At 48.0% G+C, this 21,283-nt stretch overlaps 1 protein-coding gene and 1 long non-coding RNA gene across 2 annotated transcripts; both read left to right on the forward strand.

Moving 5' to 3' along the window:
* Positions 1-13: 13 nt before the first annotated feature.
* LOC310850294 lies at positions 14-13,292 on the forward strand. Its single transcript, XR_014567283.1, has 3 exons — positions 14-327; positions 12,321-13,207; positions 13,239-13,292. It is a non-coding gene; the product is annotated as an uncharacterized lncRNA (long non-coding RNA).
* Positions 13,293-13,438: 146 nt separating this feature from the next.
* Positions 13,439-16,345, forward strand: CEBPA (CCAAT enhancer binding protein alpha). The gene has a single exon (XM_083751499.1). It carries the CDS (start codon positions 13,541-13,543, stop codon positions 14,702-14,704), a length of 1,164 nt encoding a protein of 387 aa, XP_083607625.1. The 5' UTR covers positions 13,439-13,540; the 3' UTR covers positions 14,705-16,345.
* Positions 16,346-21,283: the final 4,938 nt, after the last annotated feature.

Consider the following 21,283-nt stretch of genomic DNA (forward strand, 5'->3'; position numbering starts at 1 on the left):
CATGACCAATAGCAGATCGCGTTCCCAGGGACTGCCATCCCCAGGCGTCAATCCGAGACCTAGGTGCTTGGAGTGGCAGGTTCGGAAGCCAATCATATACATTGCCTCGTGTGTTTTTTTTTCTTGTGTAAAAGAAGTAGGCGGGATGGTTGAAGGTGTTCGGGATTCTTTTACATTTTTTTTTATCCTTTCCTGTACCCAACACCCCTTCAAAGGCAACTTTTGAAGTAACTTTCAATATAAAAGTGTTCCTGGATGTATCCTATAGGCCCTCAGTCGTACTTCCTAATGGGGCCTAACTATTGGCGTTAGGAGGTCTAAATTCAGGTAGAACAATCTAGAGTTCGCGGTGGACCGACGAGATGGCCAAGTTTGCTGATGGTGGTTAAACCAGGATGGTTAAGACAAAAAGGGGTTGCGAAGAGCTCCGAAAGCACCTCTCCAAGCTGTCTGAACGGACAGAAAAATAGCAAATGCAATTCAATGTAAAAAATAAATAGATTGCATCAACTGATGTACATATGGGGCAAAAAAATAATAATCACAATAATCTCAATTTCACATATACTGTTCGCTCATGGGCCTGACCAGGAATGATACCTTGGGGTTGTAATGGATACATTGATTAAGATGGTGATCCAGCGTGTGGCAGCACTGCCTTAGTACTGGACTATGTACTGGACTAAGACCTGGGAAACCAGTGTTCAAATTCCCACTCAGACATGATGCTCAGAGGATGTCCTTCTGCCAGTTACTGCCTCTCAACCTAATGTATCACACTGGGATGCTATGGAGATTAAATGACGGAGAGAACCATGTACGCCACCTTCTTGAGCTCCTTGGGGGGAAACGATGAGATTACATGTCAATGCAATAAATCCATTAAATAAAAAAGGCAAGTTCTATGCTAGGGATGCGGGTGGTGCTGTGGTCTAAACCACTGAGCCTAGGGCTTGCCGGTCAGCGTTTCGAATCCCCGCCACGGGGTGAGCTCCCGTTGCTCGGTCCCTGCTCCTGCCCACCTAGCAGTTCGAAAGCACATCAAAGTGCAAGTAGATAAATAGGTACCGCTCCGACAGGAAGGTAAACGGCATTTCCGTGCGCTGCTCTGGTTCGCCAGAAGCGGCTTAGTCATGCTGGCCACATGACCCGGAAGCTGTCTGCAGACAAACGCTGGCTCCCTCGGCCTATAGAGCAAGATGAGCGCCACAACCCCAGAGTTATCCATGACTGGACCTAACGGTCATAATAATAGTAATAATTTATTATTTATACCCTGCCCATCTGGCTGGATTTCTCCAGCCACTCTGGGCGGCTTCCAACAATGCACTAAAATACAATAACGGTCAGGGGTACCTTTACCTTTATGCTAGGGAACAATAGGAAAGGAATTGGGGGGGAGGGCAGGAACTATTGATATCATGCTTCTATACAAATCTATGGTGCAACCACATTTGGAATGCATTGTACCATTCTGGTCACCTCACTTAAAAAAAGCATATTGCAGAGTTGTTGCAGCGTTTAGGACTTTTTCACTTAGAGAGAAAAGGCCAGTAAGAGGCAGCATGACAAAAGTTTATAAAATTATGCAGGGTGTGGAAAAAGTGGATAGTGAATAGTTTTTTCTCTTTCATAAAATAAGAATTTGTCAACATCTAATGAAGCTGGACCAGGGGTGCCAACTTAAATAAAATAATCACAAGATGCAGCACACACACCCCATTTGAATAGCAATGCCCATCAACTGGGGGGGGGGACCCTTCAAATATTTTATGGGGGGGAGGGATCTTGGCCCTTAGGACTTGGCTCCTGTGAGCTGGACTGTGAAGGATTCTAGACAGATAAAAGAAATGACTATTTAATGCAGCATATAGTTAAGCTATGGAACTCTCTCCCACAAGAGGCTTAGATGGCTTTAAAAGAGGATTAGATAAATTCATGACAAAAACGCTATCATGGAGGAAAGGGCTATCAATGGCAGTTTAGCACACAAGGTGGAGAAATTTTCCAGACCATCCAGAGGAAGACATTTTGCAGCTTTAATATATCTTAAATCTGCATTTGACTATCTGTAAGGGAAGACTTTGGCATAAAGTTTTCATTTCTTATCAGTGTGCTTCAAAAATTACACCTTGAATACAGTGTAAACTTCAAGCTCCGGCGGAGGGGGGCGGGGCGGAGAGCAGGCAGGGTCGTGGCTGGCGCGCATCCTGGGGGTGTGACGTGCTTCCAGCAGGGGCGCAACGCATGGTGCGCGTCCTAGGGGCATGGCACCCAGCGTGGTGGGGGGTAGCCACGATGGCACCCCACTGGGATCGTGCCGCCAGAAGCGGTGCGCTCCCCCCGCACCCCTGTTCCTCCGCCAGTGCTTGAATATCTCGGGGCATGTCATCTAATCCTGTATCAATCACAGAAGGGGTTCAAAAAGGGTGTATTTGTGATTAATTGTATTTAAATAATTTAGCCCCTGTTGCATAATTTATGAACTGCATCCACCTATATTGGCACGTGTTAGATAGTAAATTCTCCTGGCATCAGGACACTTCGCAGGGAGGATATTTCTTTTAATTTAAAATCTGCTATTCTTCTGCATACCTAGGAGATTCCCCAAGTATGTAAGACCCACACCCTTATTTTGGGGAGAGGTGGAAGACTGTTGCACTTCCAGACTAATTGGCACTCAACCCAGTTCCTCTAGGAAGGAATGATGGATGCCGTCCTTAAGATTGCTACAGGATTTTCAAAGCCTCCAAGCAAGTCTGAATTAGAAAAAGTAGCATTCATTTGGAAATGAGTGATGCTTTTTTCTCATGCCTGGGCTTTACTGAGTGCCACGCCTGTTCTTTACTCCAAAAGCTGTGAGGGTTTTTGACAGCTTGGTGGAAGCTGGAGCACATTTCCAAGGAGTTCATTAACCGCAGGACAAAAACCCACACCCATAATTATTAGGGCATTTATAAAACATTCCCCATAATACACATAATAGTAAAGAAAGGTACCCTGTGATTCATAGTAAACAAATCCAGCTATTAAGCAAGATTCTAAGACTGAGGCAGGGCTGGAGGGTTGGGGGAGAGAAAGCTTCAACTGTTTCCAGAAGGCTGCTTGATAGATCAGAACTTGCCAGCAGGGAAACCAAGCCAAGCACATGGAATAATAGAGAGCATATTGTTTTTTGCAAGTTCAGTTTTGCAGTCAGAATGGGGTGAAACATGTGACCATATATACCCTGCAAGTTTTGGATTACACTTCATGCATCTGATAAATGTTGGGCTTGTAGGACTTTGTCACCTGCACTGTAGCAAGCCACTTTGGTGACTGATGCCCACTGCAGCGGGGAGTTCAACAGAGGAGGAGGCTGATAGGTAGTTCCATCCCTTGGATTTGTTTGTAAGTAAGAAGACAGGCAGGTGGAGGCTGGATGAGGTGAAGCATTTACTGGGACAGTGCTCCATTTGCCCCAATAGACCGGCTTCCACTGATAAACAATATCCCCAAATTCCAGTCCTCCAAACTTTTTTTCTTTCTGGGGAAAAATCCCACCCAGAAAGATCTCAATAAATGAGTTGAATTGTGCCACAGAGATGCCTCTTCATTGGTCTAAATGGAGGGCACATTTTTAGCCTAGGGGACACATTCCCTTCTAGGCAACATGCCTGTGGGGGGTGGGTTCAGAGGCAAAGGGGGGTGGATCAACATATTTAAATTGTACCTTTGTACAGTGGGCTAGTTTCTATGCACCATCTGCCTCTATTCTCCATCCAGACAAGCAAGGGGCAACAGCAGAGCTCAAGGGCACAGTCCAGCCAGGGTGCAAAGAAGGGTGAGCATAGCTTAAGAGAGTTTCAAGGACCAGATACAGAGGACTAGAGGGCCACATTTGGAACCTGGACCTGAGGTTCTCCACCTTTGGTCTGGGACACCTTCAGGTTATTTGATCAACTTACAGAACCGTTCTCTCCTTCCTACCTTCCTTTAGAATGGATGGGGACTGTGCAACTCAGTTCACGAAACAGACCCCTGATGAGCTGCAGGGAGGCTGCTGTTCTGTCTCCTCTGGTTGGTTTACTGGGTGCTGTCACTTTTGCTCATCATCTTGAGCTGCATCTCATGGGGTCTCTTTGGTGGTCCTCTATGAGGTCTCTTTTGTATTTTTTAACCACAATGGCAGTAACACCAGCATTAGCAGATGGAACATCTAGGAGGGTGGCGAGGAAGGATCACCATCATGGCACTTCCAGTAATTCCCTCTTTTCGCCACCAGGCTCCTATGGTTGAGTGATGAGGGAGCCAGCTGTGAAATATCTGTCCTGGTGAGAAGACTTCGCACCCTCTGAACTGCACTTAAGCTTATTTGCTGTGGCCCACTTGGAGAACAGTACATAATAACGTAAGAAAATAACATAAGAAGAGCCTGCTGGATCAGGCCAATAGCTCATCTAGTTGAACATCCTGTTCTTACAGTGGCCACCCAGATGCCTATGGAAATCCAAGTGCACTCTACCCTCCTGCAGTTTCCAGCGACTGATATTCAGAAGCATTACTTCTTCTGACAGTGGAGGCAGAGAATAGCCACTGTGGCTAGTAGCCACTGATAGCCTCATCCTCCATAAATTTGTCCAATCCGCCTTTAAAGCCATCCAAGTCTGTGGCCATCACTGCCTCCTGAGGGAGCGAGTTCCATAGTTTACCCATGTGCTGCATGAAGCATTACAGTTTTGTCTACATTTTCCAACATTCAGCTTTGCTGGTTGTCTCTAGTGTCATGAAAGAGTGAAAGAGATGTTTTCTTTATCCACTTTCTCCAAGCCATGGTTACACTAGCAAATCCTGTGGCTGCATGGTGTGGGACTAGACCTGGGAGATCAGGGTTCAAATACCCACTCAGCCATGAAGCTCATTGGATGATCTTGAGCCGGTCTCAGTCTCTCAGCCTAACCTACCTCACAGGATTGTTGTGAGGATTAAATGGGAGGAGAACTATGTATGCCACCTTGAGCTCCTTGAAGGAAAGGTGAGATATAAATATATTAAATAATATGTTGTTGGAGGCAGAAGAGCTAAAATACAAGCAAAGGGTGGTCTCCCAATCACCTGGGTGAAGAATTAAGTTCAGGGGCACTTATAATGCCCACAAAACCTTCCTTAAGAGGCAGCCACTTTATTAATGCATTCCACGACTCCTTTCTAGACTATTGTGCTGGTCCTGAGGGTCAACCATGTGGTGAGGTCCGAGTCCAGTCTGAGGGTACAGTATAGAAGCTGTTCATCAAAGCTGAAGCGGGGTCCAAGGCAGGGAGTCGGGTGAGATCAGGAACTCTGGCAGAAGAGCAGGACAGGGTGCAGGCAGGAACAAGCTACCAACAATGTTGCTCCCCCAACCTGGGACTGGGTCTGGCTGGCTTTTATCTGCCCCGAGGCATAGGGCGGCTCCTGCCCACAGGTGACTCGCCCCGCCTGGCCTGGAGGCGAGCACTCCTCCTGCGGGAACCTAGTTTCCTCCGCCTTTCTGCCCTGAGCCTCTGCAGATCAGGAGAGGCTGGAGGGTTACCAGAGCCAGAGGCAACCTCAGCTTACCCTGACGGGGCTAAGAGTGGAGCACCTGCAGGCAATGGGTCCTCCATCACCTCAGGAGCCAGAGCAGACTCAGCTGGTGCCTGCACCTGAGGATCCAGCACAGGTGAGGACCCTTCAGGCTCAAGCCCCAGCCCCGGCTCAGCTGGTTCTGGAGGCGGGGATTCCTGTGCAGGCTGGGATTCCTCAGGTTCAGCCTCCGAGTCCAAATCCCAGGCCATCACAACTATAGACCAGGGTGGCTCACCTGGGGTCTGCGGCCTGATCCAGGGCACCAAGCACATTTTCCTGGACCAGTAGTGGTGGTGGCTACAAAAAGAAAAGCATGTTAAAGCAAACACTGTGCAGGGGTGGATTGAGAGGTTTAAAACTGTCTGCTGAACCCAGCACCCTGAACGGGTTGTCCTGGATGTGCATGTAACAGTGCAGGGGGGTTGCACCCTCTGCTGGCATACTGTTCCCAGAGGGTTGGCCAAGAGTGGTTTCCTTTGGCTGAAAACGGCTAGCCACCCCCATTTCAGATGCTCTCAGGTACCCCATCACCCAAAGCTATGCAGGAGCATGTACATCTTAAATGTAACTTCTGTATGGGATAATGGATTAACCTGAGGTAGTATAACCTCTCAGCTGTCATTCCAGTGACCTCTTTAAAAAAAAACAAAAAACTCTCCCCATCCATGCAAGTGGCAGTTTGGGAAGAGAAGTTTATTTTGCAGAGAATAGCATTATGCAGAGTTTCCTTTTGCACATTTTCCAGTTGGAATCGGCAAAAATGTGTAGAGAATTTTGTTTCTCCTTCCTTATTGAACCTAGAGTTCCAACTTGTATATAACTGTCTTGGGAGCACGGGGGTTTGGTTTTTTGTTTGTTCATGGGGGAGTGGGGTGGGGGGTAGAAAACCAAACACATTTCCATGCTGACACTTACCTTGTGGAATGATTTTCCCATGGAGATCAGGTGAGCTCCAATGATAATCATTCCTGCCAATAACTGAAAATGTACCTGTTTACCAGAGCATTTTCCTGTGCATTAACACCAGTTCTCGCTATTCCTGATAGTTTGATGTTGTTTTATTGTGATGGTTTTATTGAATTAGTTTTATTGTGGTGTTTTGTTTAGTATTTCTTCTCAAAATGAAAGATAGTGTAAATAATAATAATAATAATAATAATAATAATAATAATAATAATATATACCCCACCCATCTGGCTGGGTTTCCCCAACAGCTTCCAACAAAAGATTAAAAATACATTCTTATAAGAACCGCCACCATTGATTTCTAAACCCAACCACTTTCCTGCTCTTGTTTTGCATCTGACCTGTGACAGACCATTTTGTTCCTTTAAGGGTGTTGGGCCTGATGGTGGAGTGAGGTTGCTAATACCTTGCAAATTACTGTATTTTTCCATGTATGAGACTAGGTTTTCCCCCCTTAGAAATAATGTCAAAAATTAGGGGGCGTCTTATACACGGTTACATCTTCCCCATTTGCTTAAATCTGAGTTCCCAAAAATAGGGGGCGTCTTAGACATGGGGGCATCTTATAGACGAAAAAATACGATATTTTTTTAGGTAAAATATTCTGGGCAGTTGCATCTCTGTGGATAGAAGAATGGCATGTTTCAAGTTCACTTTGAGGCTCTCAATCTCTGATGCTGCACCAGAATGCCAATGTGTACTTTTGACAGTGAAGCCAGATGCCTTTGTGAAAGCTAAACATGGTGTTATATTGGCTGTCGTTTGATGTTTGTAACCAGACCAGAAATTGGCATGAACAGCAGCAGACTCTGGTAATTGCACCCCACCACTCCCACTTCTTTTCTGACCCTCTCTAGCAAGTTATTGTATGACAGGAACATTGATGGTTCAATCACTGAAATGATGATAATGGCAACAAAAAGGTCCCTGGATGCAGAGTTCCCAACATAAGACCCTTATCTTAACTTCCCAAGACAGGCTTACTGGGTCAAATATAGATATGTAAATTTGGGGTGAGTAGAACAATAGCATCTCATTCCAGGTGTCCTGGCAGGCCAGGAAATCCCATGCAGAATATTTGCTGCCTAGTAGGAAATCTGTTCAAGAGGTTATCTTGAAGAGATACTCACACACCCTGCCTTGTGCACACCCAGAGCAGTCCCAAGACTTTTTGGCACCTGAGCTGCCCCCCCAAATGGCACCCCCTCTCCCTGCCAGGGAAGAAGGTGCCAGGGAAGATCTACACCAGGAACAAGGGGGTATCAGGTGTGCGTGCAGGAGCTAGGCCCTGTGACCAATAGGACTTTGCAGGACTGGGGCCTTCCTAAATTTGTTCTGAAGAGGCAAGTCGTGGCCTCGCACGTGAGGACGATTGGTAACTCACAGCACCTGGTGGCAAGAGCTGGGAAGGGATATAAGGTCAGCATTTTCCTTCGGCTCTTTGCCACAGCAACACACTTCCTGCCTTGCTGAGTTTGGTTTCTTGCTTCCTGATCCTTGAACCTTGGCTTCTTTACTCCCAGCTTCTTAATCCTTGGACCCTTGACTTCCTGACTCCCTGCTTCCTGACCCTCGGACTCTTGGCTTCCTGACTCCTGCATCCCCATTCTTGCTCCCACCCTGCCACCATGCCCCAGTCCTGACGTCCCCTGCCGGGTCTTCGATCGCCCGTGAACCAGACCGTGACAGGGGGAGGGCGAGAAAGATCAAAATCCGGATCTGCTGCTTCTATGGAACCTGCCACCTGAGGTTGTCATTTCACCTTGCCTCATAGGTGGGCTGGCCCTGTGCACACCCACGTACATATCAGCAAACCCCTCATTGTCCCTCACTTGTGCATGCCCAACTAGAGATTCCCAGACCCCTTCAACTTTCCCTGCAACACCACACTGATGTCAGTGCTGGATCAAGAAGCCTGGTTAGGATTCCATTGGCTGGCAGCATGAAAGTTTAGAGAGGTTTCCCAAAGAATTGAAATCACAAAGGCACCAAATTCCTGATCCTGCTTCTAGTCTTGGTCTCTCACATCCTCACACCCAGATAGCTGCGGGAATAGTTCATCTTAGCCTGGATAGGTAACGTTTTGCAAACTATGGAATCCTGTAAGCCCTCCACTTTATTTTCCTCTAAAAGTGTAGTAACTCTTTTTTCCTTTAGACTAGGAGTTTAAATGAGTTGCAATATTAGTTAAATGCTTCTGTGCTTTTTAATATAAATGCTGCACCACACTATTTTCTTATCAATTCCTTTGTTATTTCTTTAAAATAACTACTCCTCCATGGAATAGTTCTGGGTAAGAGTACATTTCTGGGTACAGGATACTTCAGCTATGTTCTTAAAGCAATAATGTAAAGGTACCCCTGCCCGTACGGGCCAGTCTTGACAGACTCTAGGATTGTGCGCTCATCTCACTCTAGAGGCTGGGAGCCAGCGCTGTCCGCAGACACTTCCGGGTCACGTGGCCAGTGTGACAAGCTGCATCTGGTGAGCCAGCGCAGCACATGGAACGCCGTTTACCTTCCCGCTAGTAAGCGGTCCCTATTTATCTACTTGCACCCGGGGGTGCTTTCGAACTGCTAGGTTGGCAGGCGCTGGGACCGAGCGACGGGAGCGCACCCCGCCACGGGGATTCAAACCGCCGACCTTTCGATCGGCAAGTCCTAGGTGCTGAGGCTTTTACCCACAGCGCCACCCGCGTCCCTTCTTAAAGCAATAGACTCCAGCAAAGATCTGACCTTTCATGCAAGGTGCTGTGTGTAAATGCATTCAGACATGGGTTCTTAGACACACATGTAGCAAATGGTTGTAAAGATACTTGTGGTGGCAGCAAAGCAAATCGGAGTGTCATGTGTTCTCCTTACAAAATAAGGATGTCTATTTAAAACCATGGCCAGACAGTTTTCTCATGCACACTAGTTGTATGGGATGGAAATCTGACAACATCATGGCAGATGGTGTTCATCTTCTTGCCTTGGGTGGAAATAAGCCACAGAGAAAATAAATGTACACAGCTCTTCAGACAGACTTTGGAGCAAATGGAGCAACAAACCCAAACTCAGGGCTTGTATGTGCCTCTTCTGGGAAAGAGGCATAACTTACTCAATGGTGTCAGCCACATATCTGTTGCTTGCCATTTTTTTTAAACTGCCAAGTTTAAATAGATGGAGCATTTAGTTAACACACTTCCAAATAGTAAAGGTAAAGGTACCCCTGCCCGTACGGGCCAGTCGTGTCCGACTCTAGGGTTGTGCGCTTATCTCACTTAAGAGGCCGGGAGCCAGCGCTGTCTGGAGACACTTCCGGGTCATGTGGCCAGCGTGACGAAGCTGCTCTGGCAAGCCAGCACCAGCGCAGCACACGGAAACGCCACACTTCCAAATAAAGCCTGTTAAATCATTATTCATTTGATCCTCTCCTAGCCTAATAAGTAATAATATTCATATTTATTATATACCTCATAATATAGATTTTCTAAGTGATGTACAATTAAAGTTAAGCAAAAAACAACTTTTAAATAGGCAAATAACCTTTTACCTTGTCATCTATTCTTGACTAGCACAGAAACCCATGGATCTACCTTTCTGAAATTTTGTAGGGTTAATCCCCTCTTGGCTGGCTATGATATCAGTCAGTTCCATGCACCTGTGTGAGGAAGGGAAAAAAAGTGTTGCTATTTTACTTTCCCAAGCTTAGGTCAGTGGGAGGACTTAAACTTCAGTTTTACAAATATTGCTTCTGATTCAGGGTCTGAGGTGAGGGGAGACCTGGGAGACCAGAGTTCAAATCCCTACTTGGTCATGAAGCTCACTGGGCCAATCACAGTCTCTGAGCCTAACCTACCTCAAAGGGTTGTTGTGAGGATAAAATGGAAAGGAAGAGAACCCTGTATGCCACCTTGAGCTCCTTGGAGAAAAGGTGGGATATAAATGCAATAAATGAATAAAAATTAATAGACACTGGGGGGGGGGGACCCAGCAGCACAGGGACACAAACAGCTGCAAATTCACATCAAACTCCAGGCCTTCATCACATTTGACGGATGAGTCTGATCATGTTTGGAGCCTTTTAGATAGGTGCAGCAGCTAAAACATACACCCATTCCATTCTGGCAGGGGTAGCCAACCCCAGAATCATTTGCTCTAACTAGCAGCAACCCTCCAGGATCTTGGGTAGAGGTCTTTTACACATTGCCTGCTACCTGGTTATTTTAACAGGAGATTGAAACCAAGACTATGTCTGGTGAAAGCATGTATTCTGTTACCCTATTTGTTGTTGCTGGACTGAGCATCAGGCACTTGTACGTGTCCAGAAAGTATTGCATTGGGTACCAAAATCTGACAAGTGCGCTTTCTCAGGAGCTGCTGACTGCTGCCCCAGGTGGTGAGCCAAGTCACTGCAACTCCTCAGCTAAGAACCTTCAGAACTGAATCCAACCAACTCTCCCCTCCTCCTTTGGCTTATGAATGATCATGAAAGGGTTTCTAGCCAAATTCTGCTTGAGCCACAAGGTCTACATGTGTTATTCCTCTCTTCTGGTCCTCATGAGAATGTAAGACAAGCTGCTGGATCTGGCCAGTGGCCCATCTAGTTCCGCATCCTTTACTCACAGTGGCCCACCAGGTGCCTGTGGGAAGCGCACAAGCAGGCAATGAGCACAAGAGCACTCTTCCCACCTGTGGTTTCCAGCAACTGGTATTCAGAAGCATTATTGCCTGCAACCATGGAGGTAGAGCATATCCACCATTGCTGGTGGATAGACCTCACCTCCATGACTTTAACCTTTTAAAGTTGGAGCCCATCACTGCCTCCTGTGGGACTGAGTTCCTCATTGCTCTTTGATCTGGACCTGCTTCAGGCTGCCTTCTACAGCTCAGCCCTGACATCAGCATGAAGAAAAGAATAGAGGGAAGTCTTGAAGTTGTCTGGAAGTACAATCTGAGGGAGGAAAGGCTTTGAGGGTTAGGTGGGTCTGTCTATCCCAGTTGCTAATTTGCAATTCCACAAGGGAGGCATTCCGTTTAGGAACGTACATCTCACAAATAGTCTGCTGGACTAGGCATGAGATTACAGAATGCTTCGGTTTTCTTGATTAGAGGTAGCCAACATGGTGCCCCCCTCCCCATTTCCATTAGCCCTAATCAATGGCTGGGGATGATGTGGGTTGGAATCCAACAAACCTGCAGGGTACCATGTTGGTTCCCCCTGCTCTGGATAGGTCAAGCGAGGTCCAAAACGCTCTCATTGTGCTGTTGCAAAAAGACTCAAAGTGTGGTGGTTTGTTAGCATGTTGGACTAGTACCTGGGAGACCAGGGTTTATGTCCCCACTCGGCCGTGAAGTTCCCGGGGTGACCCTGGACCAGTCGCTGTCTCTCAGCCTAAGCTACAGGGTTGTTGTGATGATAAAATGAGGAAGAACTACATATGCCACCTTGAGCTGTCTGGATGTAAACATAAATGCAACAAACTAACAAATAATAAACTCCATAGGACTTATTTCAAAGTAAACAAGCAAAATTAAGTTGCAAAATGACTGCAATTGTAAGCATGCTTCTTTGGGAGTAACAGTGAAACCCTAGCCATACCTACTCAGAAGTAAGGCCGACTGAATTCCATTGGGCTTATCCCTGGTGTGGGGGGGTTAAGGCTGCAGTCTCAGTACATGCATTTAGGTTCCGGCTGCAACTGATTCAAAGGTAGAAAGGGTGAACCAAAGTGATAAATTTTGTATTTTAGATCTATCATATTTCTACTTGTTCTTTCCTCCTAGGAGCTCATGAAAGTGAATATGGTCTTTCCTCCTGTCCTTCCAATGACCCTGTAAGGTAGGCTAGGCAAACTTCATCCCTAAGTGAATGAGGGGGAATTGAAGCCTCATCTCTTCAATCCTTGTCTTGAGTCTTTCCATACCTAATCCAAATCCAAAGCCCCTGGACAGCACCAGGTTGGGGGATTTTCCTCTACTACACCTCAGTTATTATTTGTTGTTGATGGTGATGTTTGCAACTGCAAAGGCTGTAACTATAAGGAAAACGTTTCTGAAAAGGGCAGAAGGTATTTCTCTCTCTCTCTCTCTCTCTCCAGGCAGGTGTGCACAGACACACACACATAGCCATACATACACACACCTCTCTTGGAATGCACACTGAAAGTACCTTGGACTTCCCTGGGCACTTCAGAGAGCTCCTTATCTGAGTTTCCAGGTTGTTAAAGCCTTTGGACAGTATTAATCTGCCTGGCAATTTAGAAAATAAAAAGACATTTTGGCCGAGATCCAAGCTGCATGGTTATACTTGCACTGTGGAATGGATTCGGTGCCTGGGTTGCCTTTCCCCCGCTTTTCAAATCAGAACAGAAGCAAATGCGTGTCTGTATAAAGTGGGGCAAGATGGGGTGGGGAGATTTCAGTGATGCCCGAAGAATCGTGACAACAGGAGCACTTTTTTGGGGGGGGGAAGGGGGGCAGTTGGAGCCAGCAGAAAGGTAATCGCGCCCGCGGTCTCCCAACACAAGCGCACTGCTTCTCTTATTTAAATTCCTTCTCCTCAAAGGTGCTTCTCAGAATGAACTGATATACTGAGAACGTGCTGGGGGCGGCGCTTAGTTAACACGCGTTTAGTGTAGTAGTTAGGCTCCAAAAATCCATTTCACGCAGTTGTGTGCTGCAGCGTACAACTGACACGAATAGGACAGGAACCGTGTTGCGATTAACGTGTGAATGTGTGTTACGTGGGGTGGGAGGAAGCAAGCGATCCGGCTCCGATGTGCATTATGAAGCCGCTCCTGGGTCCTCAGAGGCAGGCAGGCAGGTGCGCGTCCCTCTGCAGGGCGCTGGCGTCCGTCCCGTCCAGGCAGGCAGCCCGGAGGAGGAGGCGGTGGGCGGGCAAGCAGGCAGGCAGGGCAGCCGGGGAGGCCCCGTCGGGGATCCGAGCTCCGCCGAAAGGAGGCGAGGCCGGTCAAAGTTCCCAGGAGGTTGGACACTAGAGGGCGATGCCCGGCTCTGCCTGCGAAGCGGGGGGTATAAATAGGAGGCCGAGGGCTGGAGGAGGCAGCCCGGGAGCAAGCCGAGAGCCGAAGGGAGTAGGAAAGACTCATCCGTGCAAGCGGCAGAGCCTGTGCAGCCTCAGCCTGGAGCCAGCGGGTCCCCCACCATGCGCCGCGGCGGCCCGCTTTAGCTACTCCATGGAGTCGGGCAACTTCTACGAGGCGGACTCGCGGCCCCCCCAGAGCAGCGCCCTCCAGCCGCACGCCCTGCAGCCCGCGCAGCAGCAGCAGCAGCGCCACCAGCCCGCTTCGCCCGCCGGGGCGCACCCGCACCTGCCCGCCGCCGGCGCCTACGGCTACCCGGCCTCGGAGCTGCCCGACATCTGCGAGCACGAGAACTCCATCGACCTGAGCGCCTACATCGACCCGGGCGCCTTCAACGACGAGTTCCTGGCCGACCTCTTCCAGCACAACAAGCAGGAGCGCGCCGCCAAGGCCGGCCTGGAGTACGGCGTCGGAGCCGCGATGCCGGGCGTCGGCTTCCCGCAAGGCGGCCCGCTCTACGGCTACGCGGACAAGCTGGAGGCCGGCGCGGCCTACGAGCGCCTGGCCGGGGGACCGGCGCTGCCCGGCCTGCGCCCGCTGCTCATCAAGCAGGAGCCCCACGAGGACGACGAGGCGGCGGCGCTGGCCGCCCTCTACCCGCCGCCGGCCGGGCCCAACTGCAGCCACCTCCAGTACCAGGTGGCGCACTGCGCCCAGACCACGGTGCATCTGCAGCCCGGCGGGCAGCCCACGCCGCCCCCCACGCCGGCGCCCAGCCCCCACGGCGGTGCCCACCACCCGCACCACGCGCACCACCGGCTCCACGCGGCGGGCGGCGGCGGCGGGTCCGCGGCGTCGTCGGGCAAGTCCAAGAAGCTGCTGGACAAGAGCAGCAACGAGTACCGCGTGCGCCGCGAGCGCAACAACATCGCCGTGCGCAAGAGCCGCGACAAAGCCAAGCAGCGCAACGCCGAGACGCAGCAGAAGGTGCTGGAGCTGAGCAACGACAACGAGCGGCTCCGCAAGCGCGTCGAGCAGCTCAGCCGAGAGCTGGAGACCCTGCGCGGCATCTTCCGACAGCTGCCCGAGAGCTCGCTCGTCAAGGCCATGGGCAGCTGCGCCTGAGCGCGCGCCCCGACGGAGCCGGACTCCGACCTGCGCCGCCGCCGAGAAGGGCTGCTAGCTAGTGCTCTCTCCTAGCTTCTCTCTCTGTGTGTTTCTTGCCAGCAGCGAGGGCTCTGAAGCGCTCGCCCGGGGAAGCTGCGGCGCGCAGACTATGGTGGGAGCCCTTCTTGCCCGCAAGTAGGTGCCGGGGTGCACACCGGGGGCGCGTGAGAAAATCAACCCCTTTACCTACGTTGGGACTAAAATAATAAAAAAAAATTCCCTCAGTCTGGCCCCATTTGCAGGGTGCAGAGCCAAATGCGCAGGGACTTTTGCGCCTTAGACGGGGAGGAGGACCCCGACAACAGCCTGGTAGGGTCTTTCTCCTGAAATCTGAACTCTTCCCAGGACTTGCCAGGTGGTGTTTTGAAATCGGTTGCGCCCCCGCCGCCCCGGAATGTCAGTGCCTGGCAGATCCTGGGCTGCCTGGTGCAAACTCGGCGGTCTCTCAAGCTTCCAGAAATCGGACTGGAGCGAGTTTGTGGCGGAATGGAAGGAGCAGAGACGTTTTACTGACGCGCCTGTTGATGCTTCGGGGGTTGGGGAGTCTCTCGGGGTGAGGAGGGAAGCAGTGTGCAATGGGGGATTCTGCTGCTGCTACTTTTCAAAAAGAATTCCCCCTCCACCTCCACCTTAACAAGGCTGAGAGGCAGGTTGGGGAAAGGATAGGGGGGGCATGATTTCTCTCCATTACCACGTTGTTCAACCCCACCCTGGACTGAAATTCTGGACTCAAAGGGAAACGGTTCCCCCAGAAGGCAGCTTTGGGATGGGAGGGCTTTCCTACCCAAGCGAAGAGCAGCATTTTTGGCCTGCACTGTATGCTAATGGTGGCAAACCCCCAAACTGAAGGACCTCTGGATGCGGGTATTGACTGATCTAACCCTCCCAAGTTCTCTCTCTCCTTTCCTTAATCCCACCTGTGCCTTCTGTACTGTGAAAGCCAAGAAGGGGTCCCCTCGGTGTCTGCTGACCCTTCTTTTTATTAATGTTATTATTATTAATATTTTGTATTTTATTGCTTAGATCCTTGCCATCTCACCAGCTGGAACTAGTGGTGTCCTGTCTCTTTGAAAAGAAAAAGTAATAATCCCGCTGGCTTCCTTGACAGTGAAAGCCAACTTTGGAGTTGCTTCTGTAATTCCAGCAAGTATGACCTGCCTGGGATTCCCACCTGAAGGCAGGTAGAGAGAGAGTCTCGCTCGCTTGTTGTTGACTTGGAGGTGCAGAGGTGGGGCTCTGGGGTCCCAGCTGCACCGAGTTCTGTCTGTGCGGAGTTTCCATTCTTTGGAGAGTGAAGGGGAGGCGGTTCTGTTTTGTCTGTGCCCCCCACTTAGGATCCCAAGTCACAGTAAGCACTTTTAGCCAGCTGGTGCTTCTCCTCCAAAGAAACAGCACTGAATTTTTACCTAAGTGCCAATTCTGAATCCTCTTAGTATCAGGTAGTAAAAATGTTTAAGAGTTTGTCTTCTTTTAAGTGTGAATACCTGGAAATCAATGTGTTTTTATATATGGTGTATTTTTGGAGCTAAACAAAGATCCAGGACTTTAAATATCCTGGTTTTAAAAGTCATAAATAAAATGTAAAATATTCTGCCATAACCCTTTTTGTCTGTGTGGCTTCTATTATTTTGGGACTTCATGTGAGCAAAGGGGTTTCACATGACTGTTTCTTAACTGACTGTCAAAAGCATGTAATACCAGATTATTTTATCTGTATGCTATAGTGGGCAGGGGATGGGATTGGACAGAAAAATGCTCTTGGACAAAATCTTGTGTATTCATACTTCAGAATAAATCCCATGACACTCAATGTTGCTTACTCCTAAGTAGGCATGCCTAGGGTTGTACTGTTAAGGATCCATGCCCCTGCATGCTTGCATGGGAGTAAGCTTTACTGAACATGGTTGGACTTGCTGAATGCGTTTTGGTTTTGGGCTGCAGATGTGCTGGTAGAAGAGGCTTGCACCTGTTCAACAGGATCCAGCTTTGATTAGAAGGTGCCTTTTTAAATGAGATTTTAACTTGCATCTAATGAATTGAGCCAAATACTCAGTGTTTCAGGCCGCAGAGACAGGGATGCAGGTAATCCCGTGACAATGCTTTGTAGAAGGTAACACAGGTATAGTAAACTTTCTCTTTAACAATTCACCATACATTTTGAACACACTTTAAATGAAAAATATTAAATTATATTTTACAGAATTATTTCTCCCCAACACCACCTCTGTTTTGGCTGTGACCCTTATGGGAAATGTTACTTTTACTTTAGTCATGTAAATGAAGTTTAGGGTGGGTGCTCTCCCCCCCCCACTTCTTACTGCATCTGGCGGTATGATAAGGTCAGCCTATTTATTTTAAAAATAATATTTTGAGGGCGGGGAGGAGGATGGTTTAGAACCAGATTTCTTTTGCTCAGTTGTGTAGCATGACACCCATTTCTTTTGAGTAAGCATGTGCTAGTATTGCAACTTTAACCTGGGCTGTTGGTGTTTGTCAAAACGTTTTTTATCAAAAGGGATAGGGGAGAGACTGCACAGGTACATCATCATCATGGTGATGATGTTGGGAATCGAGCAGACTTGCAAACAGCCACTTGGCTGTGGTGGGAATTCCCTCCAGGAGACCAAGAAAGGATCCCCAGCAAGAGTCATTTCTCTGAGGCTACGCAGAGTTGTGTGGGCAGGGCTCTCTCAGCAAAAATAATTTGTGCACTCATAACTTTCTATGATAGAGACTGGGGCCACAGCAGCCAAGATCTGTGGCCAGGTTATTATGTGGGAGGCTTTTAGTTCGCCTGGAGGAGTGGCACTGGGGAGGCAGTGCTGGATTTAGGGCCGTGCAGATGGTTCCCTACACAGGGCGCAGAGCTGAGGGGGCACAAAATTTAAAAAGCAACTTATACCAAAAGGAATTATTGTGAAAATAAGAAATATTGGGGGGGGGGATTTTTGACCTTGCTCAGGGCACCGTATTGTCAAAGTCCATCCTGGTGGAAGGGAGGGAGAGTCCTTTTGCCTTGTGTCCTTTCCCTGTTCTGATGTCCCCTCCCTGGTGCCCAAAGCTTTGGACAGAACAGTGGCAGTCATCTCCCTGCTCTAAATCACCCCTTGCTATTAGCACTGCAAAGGAAGCTTACTTGGGCCTTTGGGGCAGGGTGTGTTTGATGAGTGCTACAAGCTCTTTCTCAGTGCTGCTTATCCAATTGTGCTCTGAGCCCACTGCAGCTTTTAGGTAAAAATGAAAAATGTCATGAGACCTGAATACACTGTATTTCTTTTTCTAGTCTCTTTTGCAAGGTGGGAGTTAAATGCAGAGAAGCGAGTTTAGCTACCTTTACTGGGATCAGCACCCAAAAACTCTCAGATCACCCGTCACTGTTCCTTCCTGGTTTAGTGGCTTATTTGAGCAACTCTGTCCATTTCCTGCATCATTAGGCTGCATTCTCCTAACCACTGGCTCCTCAGCAAAAAGAGAGAGCAAAAAGTGCCACTAGCAGAGAGAGAGAGAGAGAGATCAGCCTCTGTTTCTAAACTGTTTTTCTCCTTATATTCCCGAATCTCTCTGCTGTTCTCCCCAGCATAAGGCAGTACTATGAAGCTGATCACATTTTGCTGCCTTTTGGTGGCTCAGATCTCTGTGCTTCACTTGCCCACTGCAAAGAGAGAGCTGGGCATGCAAACGAGCTGCAACTAAATTCGTTTGTGAAGCTCTGTGGCACTTCTAGATTGCCAGAGGACAAGGGAAGGTTGTGCAGTTCACAAGCAGTGTATTTTGGGGTGGGGGGGCAGGATCAAAGGCACAGTCACCACCATCATATTGAGAAGGTCATCATGCTGCACTGAGACCTCCATTTTTACCAGTATAGGGGGAGCAGCTACAAGGGAAGGGATAGCAAATGGCACTGGAACTCGCTCATACTGCACATGATATAGTCCCATCCCTGACTGACTTGCCTATCCTACAACTGATGGGGGGTGGGGTGGCTTATGGCCCAGCGTCCTGGAAGCTGCTTGAGAAGATGTGGTATAAACTACCAGTAATTGCAAATCCAATCTCTGGGTGCTGATACTTATGAAGCTGGAATAGCACCACCCAGGCACTTGAGGGGAGGTCTCAGTAGGTTCCCAAGGTTTGAAAAAGTACCGAAAAAATTGGAGGAGGAAAAAAACTACGGGGGTTGAGACTCTCCAAAATAGGATTGGGTGTGCACGACAGCCACAAAATGCTCAGTGTCTATTGGGAGCAAAAACTGAGTGGATGGTGGAGGGAATGGAATGGAGTCCTCTCAGGAAGGGCCTGGTGGCTGGCTGGTAAGCAAGCTGCACATGAGCACTCCACCCTGCAAGCGTATTGTTGTGGGTCCCATCTCTACACATCTTATTGAGTACAGAGTGCAATGTACCTTGAGGTTTAAATTAGGAGCAAGGGTTGCTCCTGGGCAATCCAAAGTTTGGGAAATGTTCCTTGAGATGTTTGTGGCTGCTGTGATGGTTTGACTTCCTTGGCTGCTTTGGAAAGGGCAGAGAGGAGAGAGTGAAATGAGTCATGTGAAGAGTCTTGCTATCTACCTTGAAGGAAGGACAAGTGCGCTTTCCCACCCACCCCCATCCTCATCTGGGCAACCTGAACATGCCCTTTAATGAGGAAGAGCAGAAGTCAGGAAGGGCAGCTTTGCTAGCTGTTCCTTGAGTTTTGTGTATTCAGAGCAGCATTTGGAAAACAAAGAACTTTATCCCTGGCTTTGGCCAGGGCTGATGGGAGTTGTAGCACATAACATCAGGAGGCACCAGACTGAAGAAGACTGAATTTGAATGTAGCACTTAAAAATATATATACATTTTAAAACTATGTACATAATCAAAGAACATAAACTCAAGTAGTACAAGTGTACATGATCTTTACATAAGAGGGAATAATGTATAATGCTGAACACTGTTCTGGCAGTCTAGTATTTTAAAGCACTATGAATGAAATACATATTTCAGTTAATCTGTTTGAGTATGAATTCTCTCTCCTTGATGCCTTATGAATATGCCACTTTGGTTTACAAGGGCACTTTCTAAATACTTTCATACAATCATCTACTGGCAGAGTTAATGGAGATTCCCAGTACAAAGCAATTCATTATTTTGTAGCTAACACAGTAAATCTAGGCACCTGTAGATTGTCACATGCAGTAGTCAATAAATCTTTCCCAAAATATTTTTGGATTGAGTGGGATTATGTAGTCTGTAGTTTCCTCTAGTATTCCTACATTTTGGTTCTAATAAAGACAAGGACACACGTAAAAACCTTAGTCAGACCAATTACTTCACGTGCCTCAGTATTGTCTATATCAGTCTTCCCAACTGTGTGCTTTCCAGATATTTGGGGCTACATTGTAGTGCAGAAATCTTAAAAGGCACCAGGTTAAGGAAAGCTAGTCTATGCTTGTAGGCAGAAGCTTCTCCAGATTTTCAGTCTGGGGACTTTAAAAGTGCTTGATTTTTGCTAGATTATGTGCTGGATTGATTTCTGCACACACACACAGACACAAAATCTTCACACACACCCCATCAGCATTCAGTTTGTTAAATACAAGTGGGTTTATCTGAGCCAGGAGTTTAGAATATGTTTTGGATGTAAATGTTCCTTTTCTGCAACATGTGAAATAGAGGGGAACGTGCCTCATCTCACACACAGAGAAGTATTTGCCTGTGATGCTAAGTGACCACATCCAACCCACGGGGACATCCGGGAGTAGTGCAAAGGGATCAGAGGGGCCCACTGCATGACTTCCAGGCAGAAGTTCCATTATTTCACATTTCCAGAAAACCAAGAGCAGGCTCCCTTTGCAACTCCCATTCGCAGTGAACTGGCCATAGAAAGCACCTTGCAGGATCAGGCCATACCGCTCATCCATCCAGCTCAGTACTGCCTACACTGAGTGGTGGTGGTTCACCAAGATATCAGAACTGGTATCTTTCCCAGCTCTAGCTAAATAATGAAACATATAGATCTGGTACCAGCTGGTATCTTTCACCTGCAACTAAAATGCTCTATTTCTCTTGCTCCCTTCACCTCTCCATTAATTCATGGTATTGCTGCCACAATCAAGTTCAAAGTGAGCCCCCAGCCCCCAGTTTCTCTTTAAAAAGCACAGATTGGGAGACTGAATGACAACACTGAACTGCACTGCAGGGTTGTTGTACACTGCTCTAAGTCCCTCTCCTAGCAAAATCAGTATAACACTAGGGCACTTTGCAGGGCTGGTGTAATGCAGGCTTTCTCAGCCACAATCTCACCTCCTGTGGTATGGAGTATGAATTGTGGTGGACTTTATCTGCACTGGAATTGGCAAGATAAAAAAAAAAGTTTTCAAACTCGGAGAGGGGGCTGTTTTTGTTGTTCTTGCATGAAATATGACCCAAATTGGAAAGATCATGAATTACATCCATATACAATTTTGTCTTAAGTATACAGATGGATACATTTGCACTAGTTTATTTTTGTTCTCTCTCTATTTATAGTAAAACACACACAATGTATTTTTTGCTG

The sequence above is a fragment of the Podarcis gaigeae genome, assembly GCF_964106915.1.
Source record: "Podarcis gaigeae genome assembly, chromosome: 8".
NCBI lineage: Eukaryota > Metazoa > Chordata > Lepidosauria > Squamata > Lacertidae > Podarcis > Podarcis gaigeae.

What these genes read in the sequence shown, in the direction of transcription:
- CEBPA (XM_083751499.1), top strand. Translation starts at nt 13,541, where the DNA reads ATGCCCGGCTCTGCCTGCGAAGCGGGGGGTATAAATAGGAGGCCGAGG.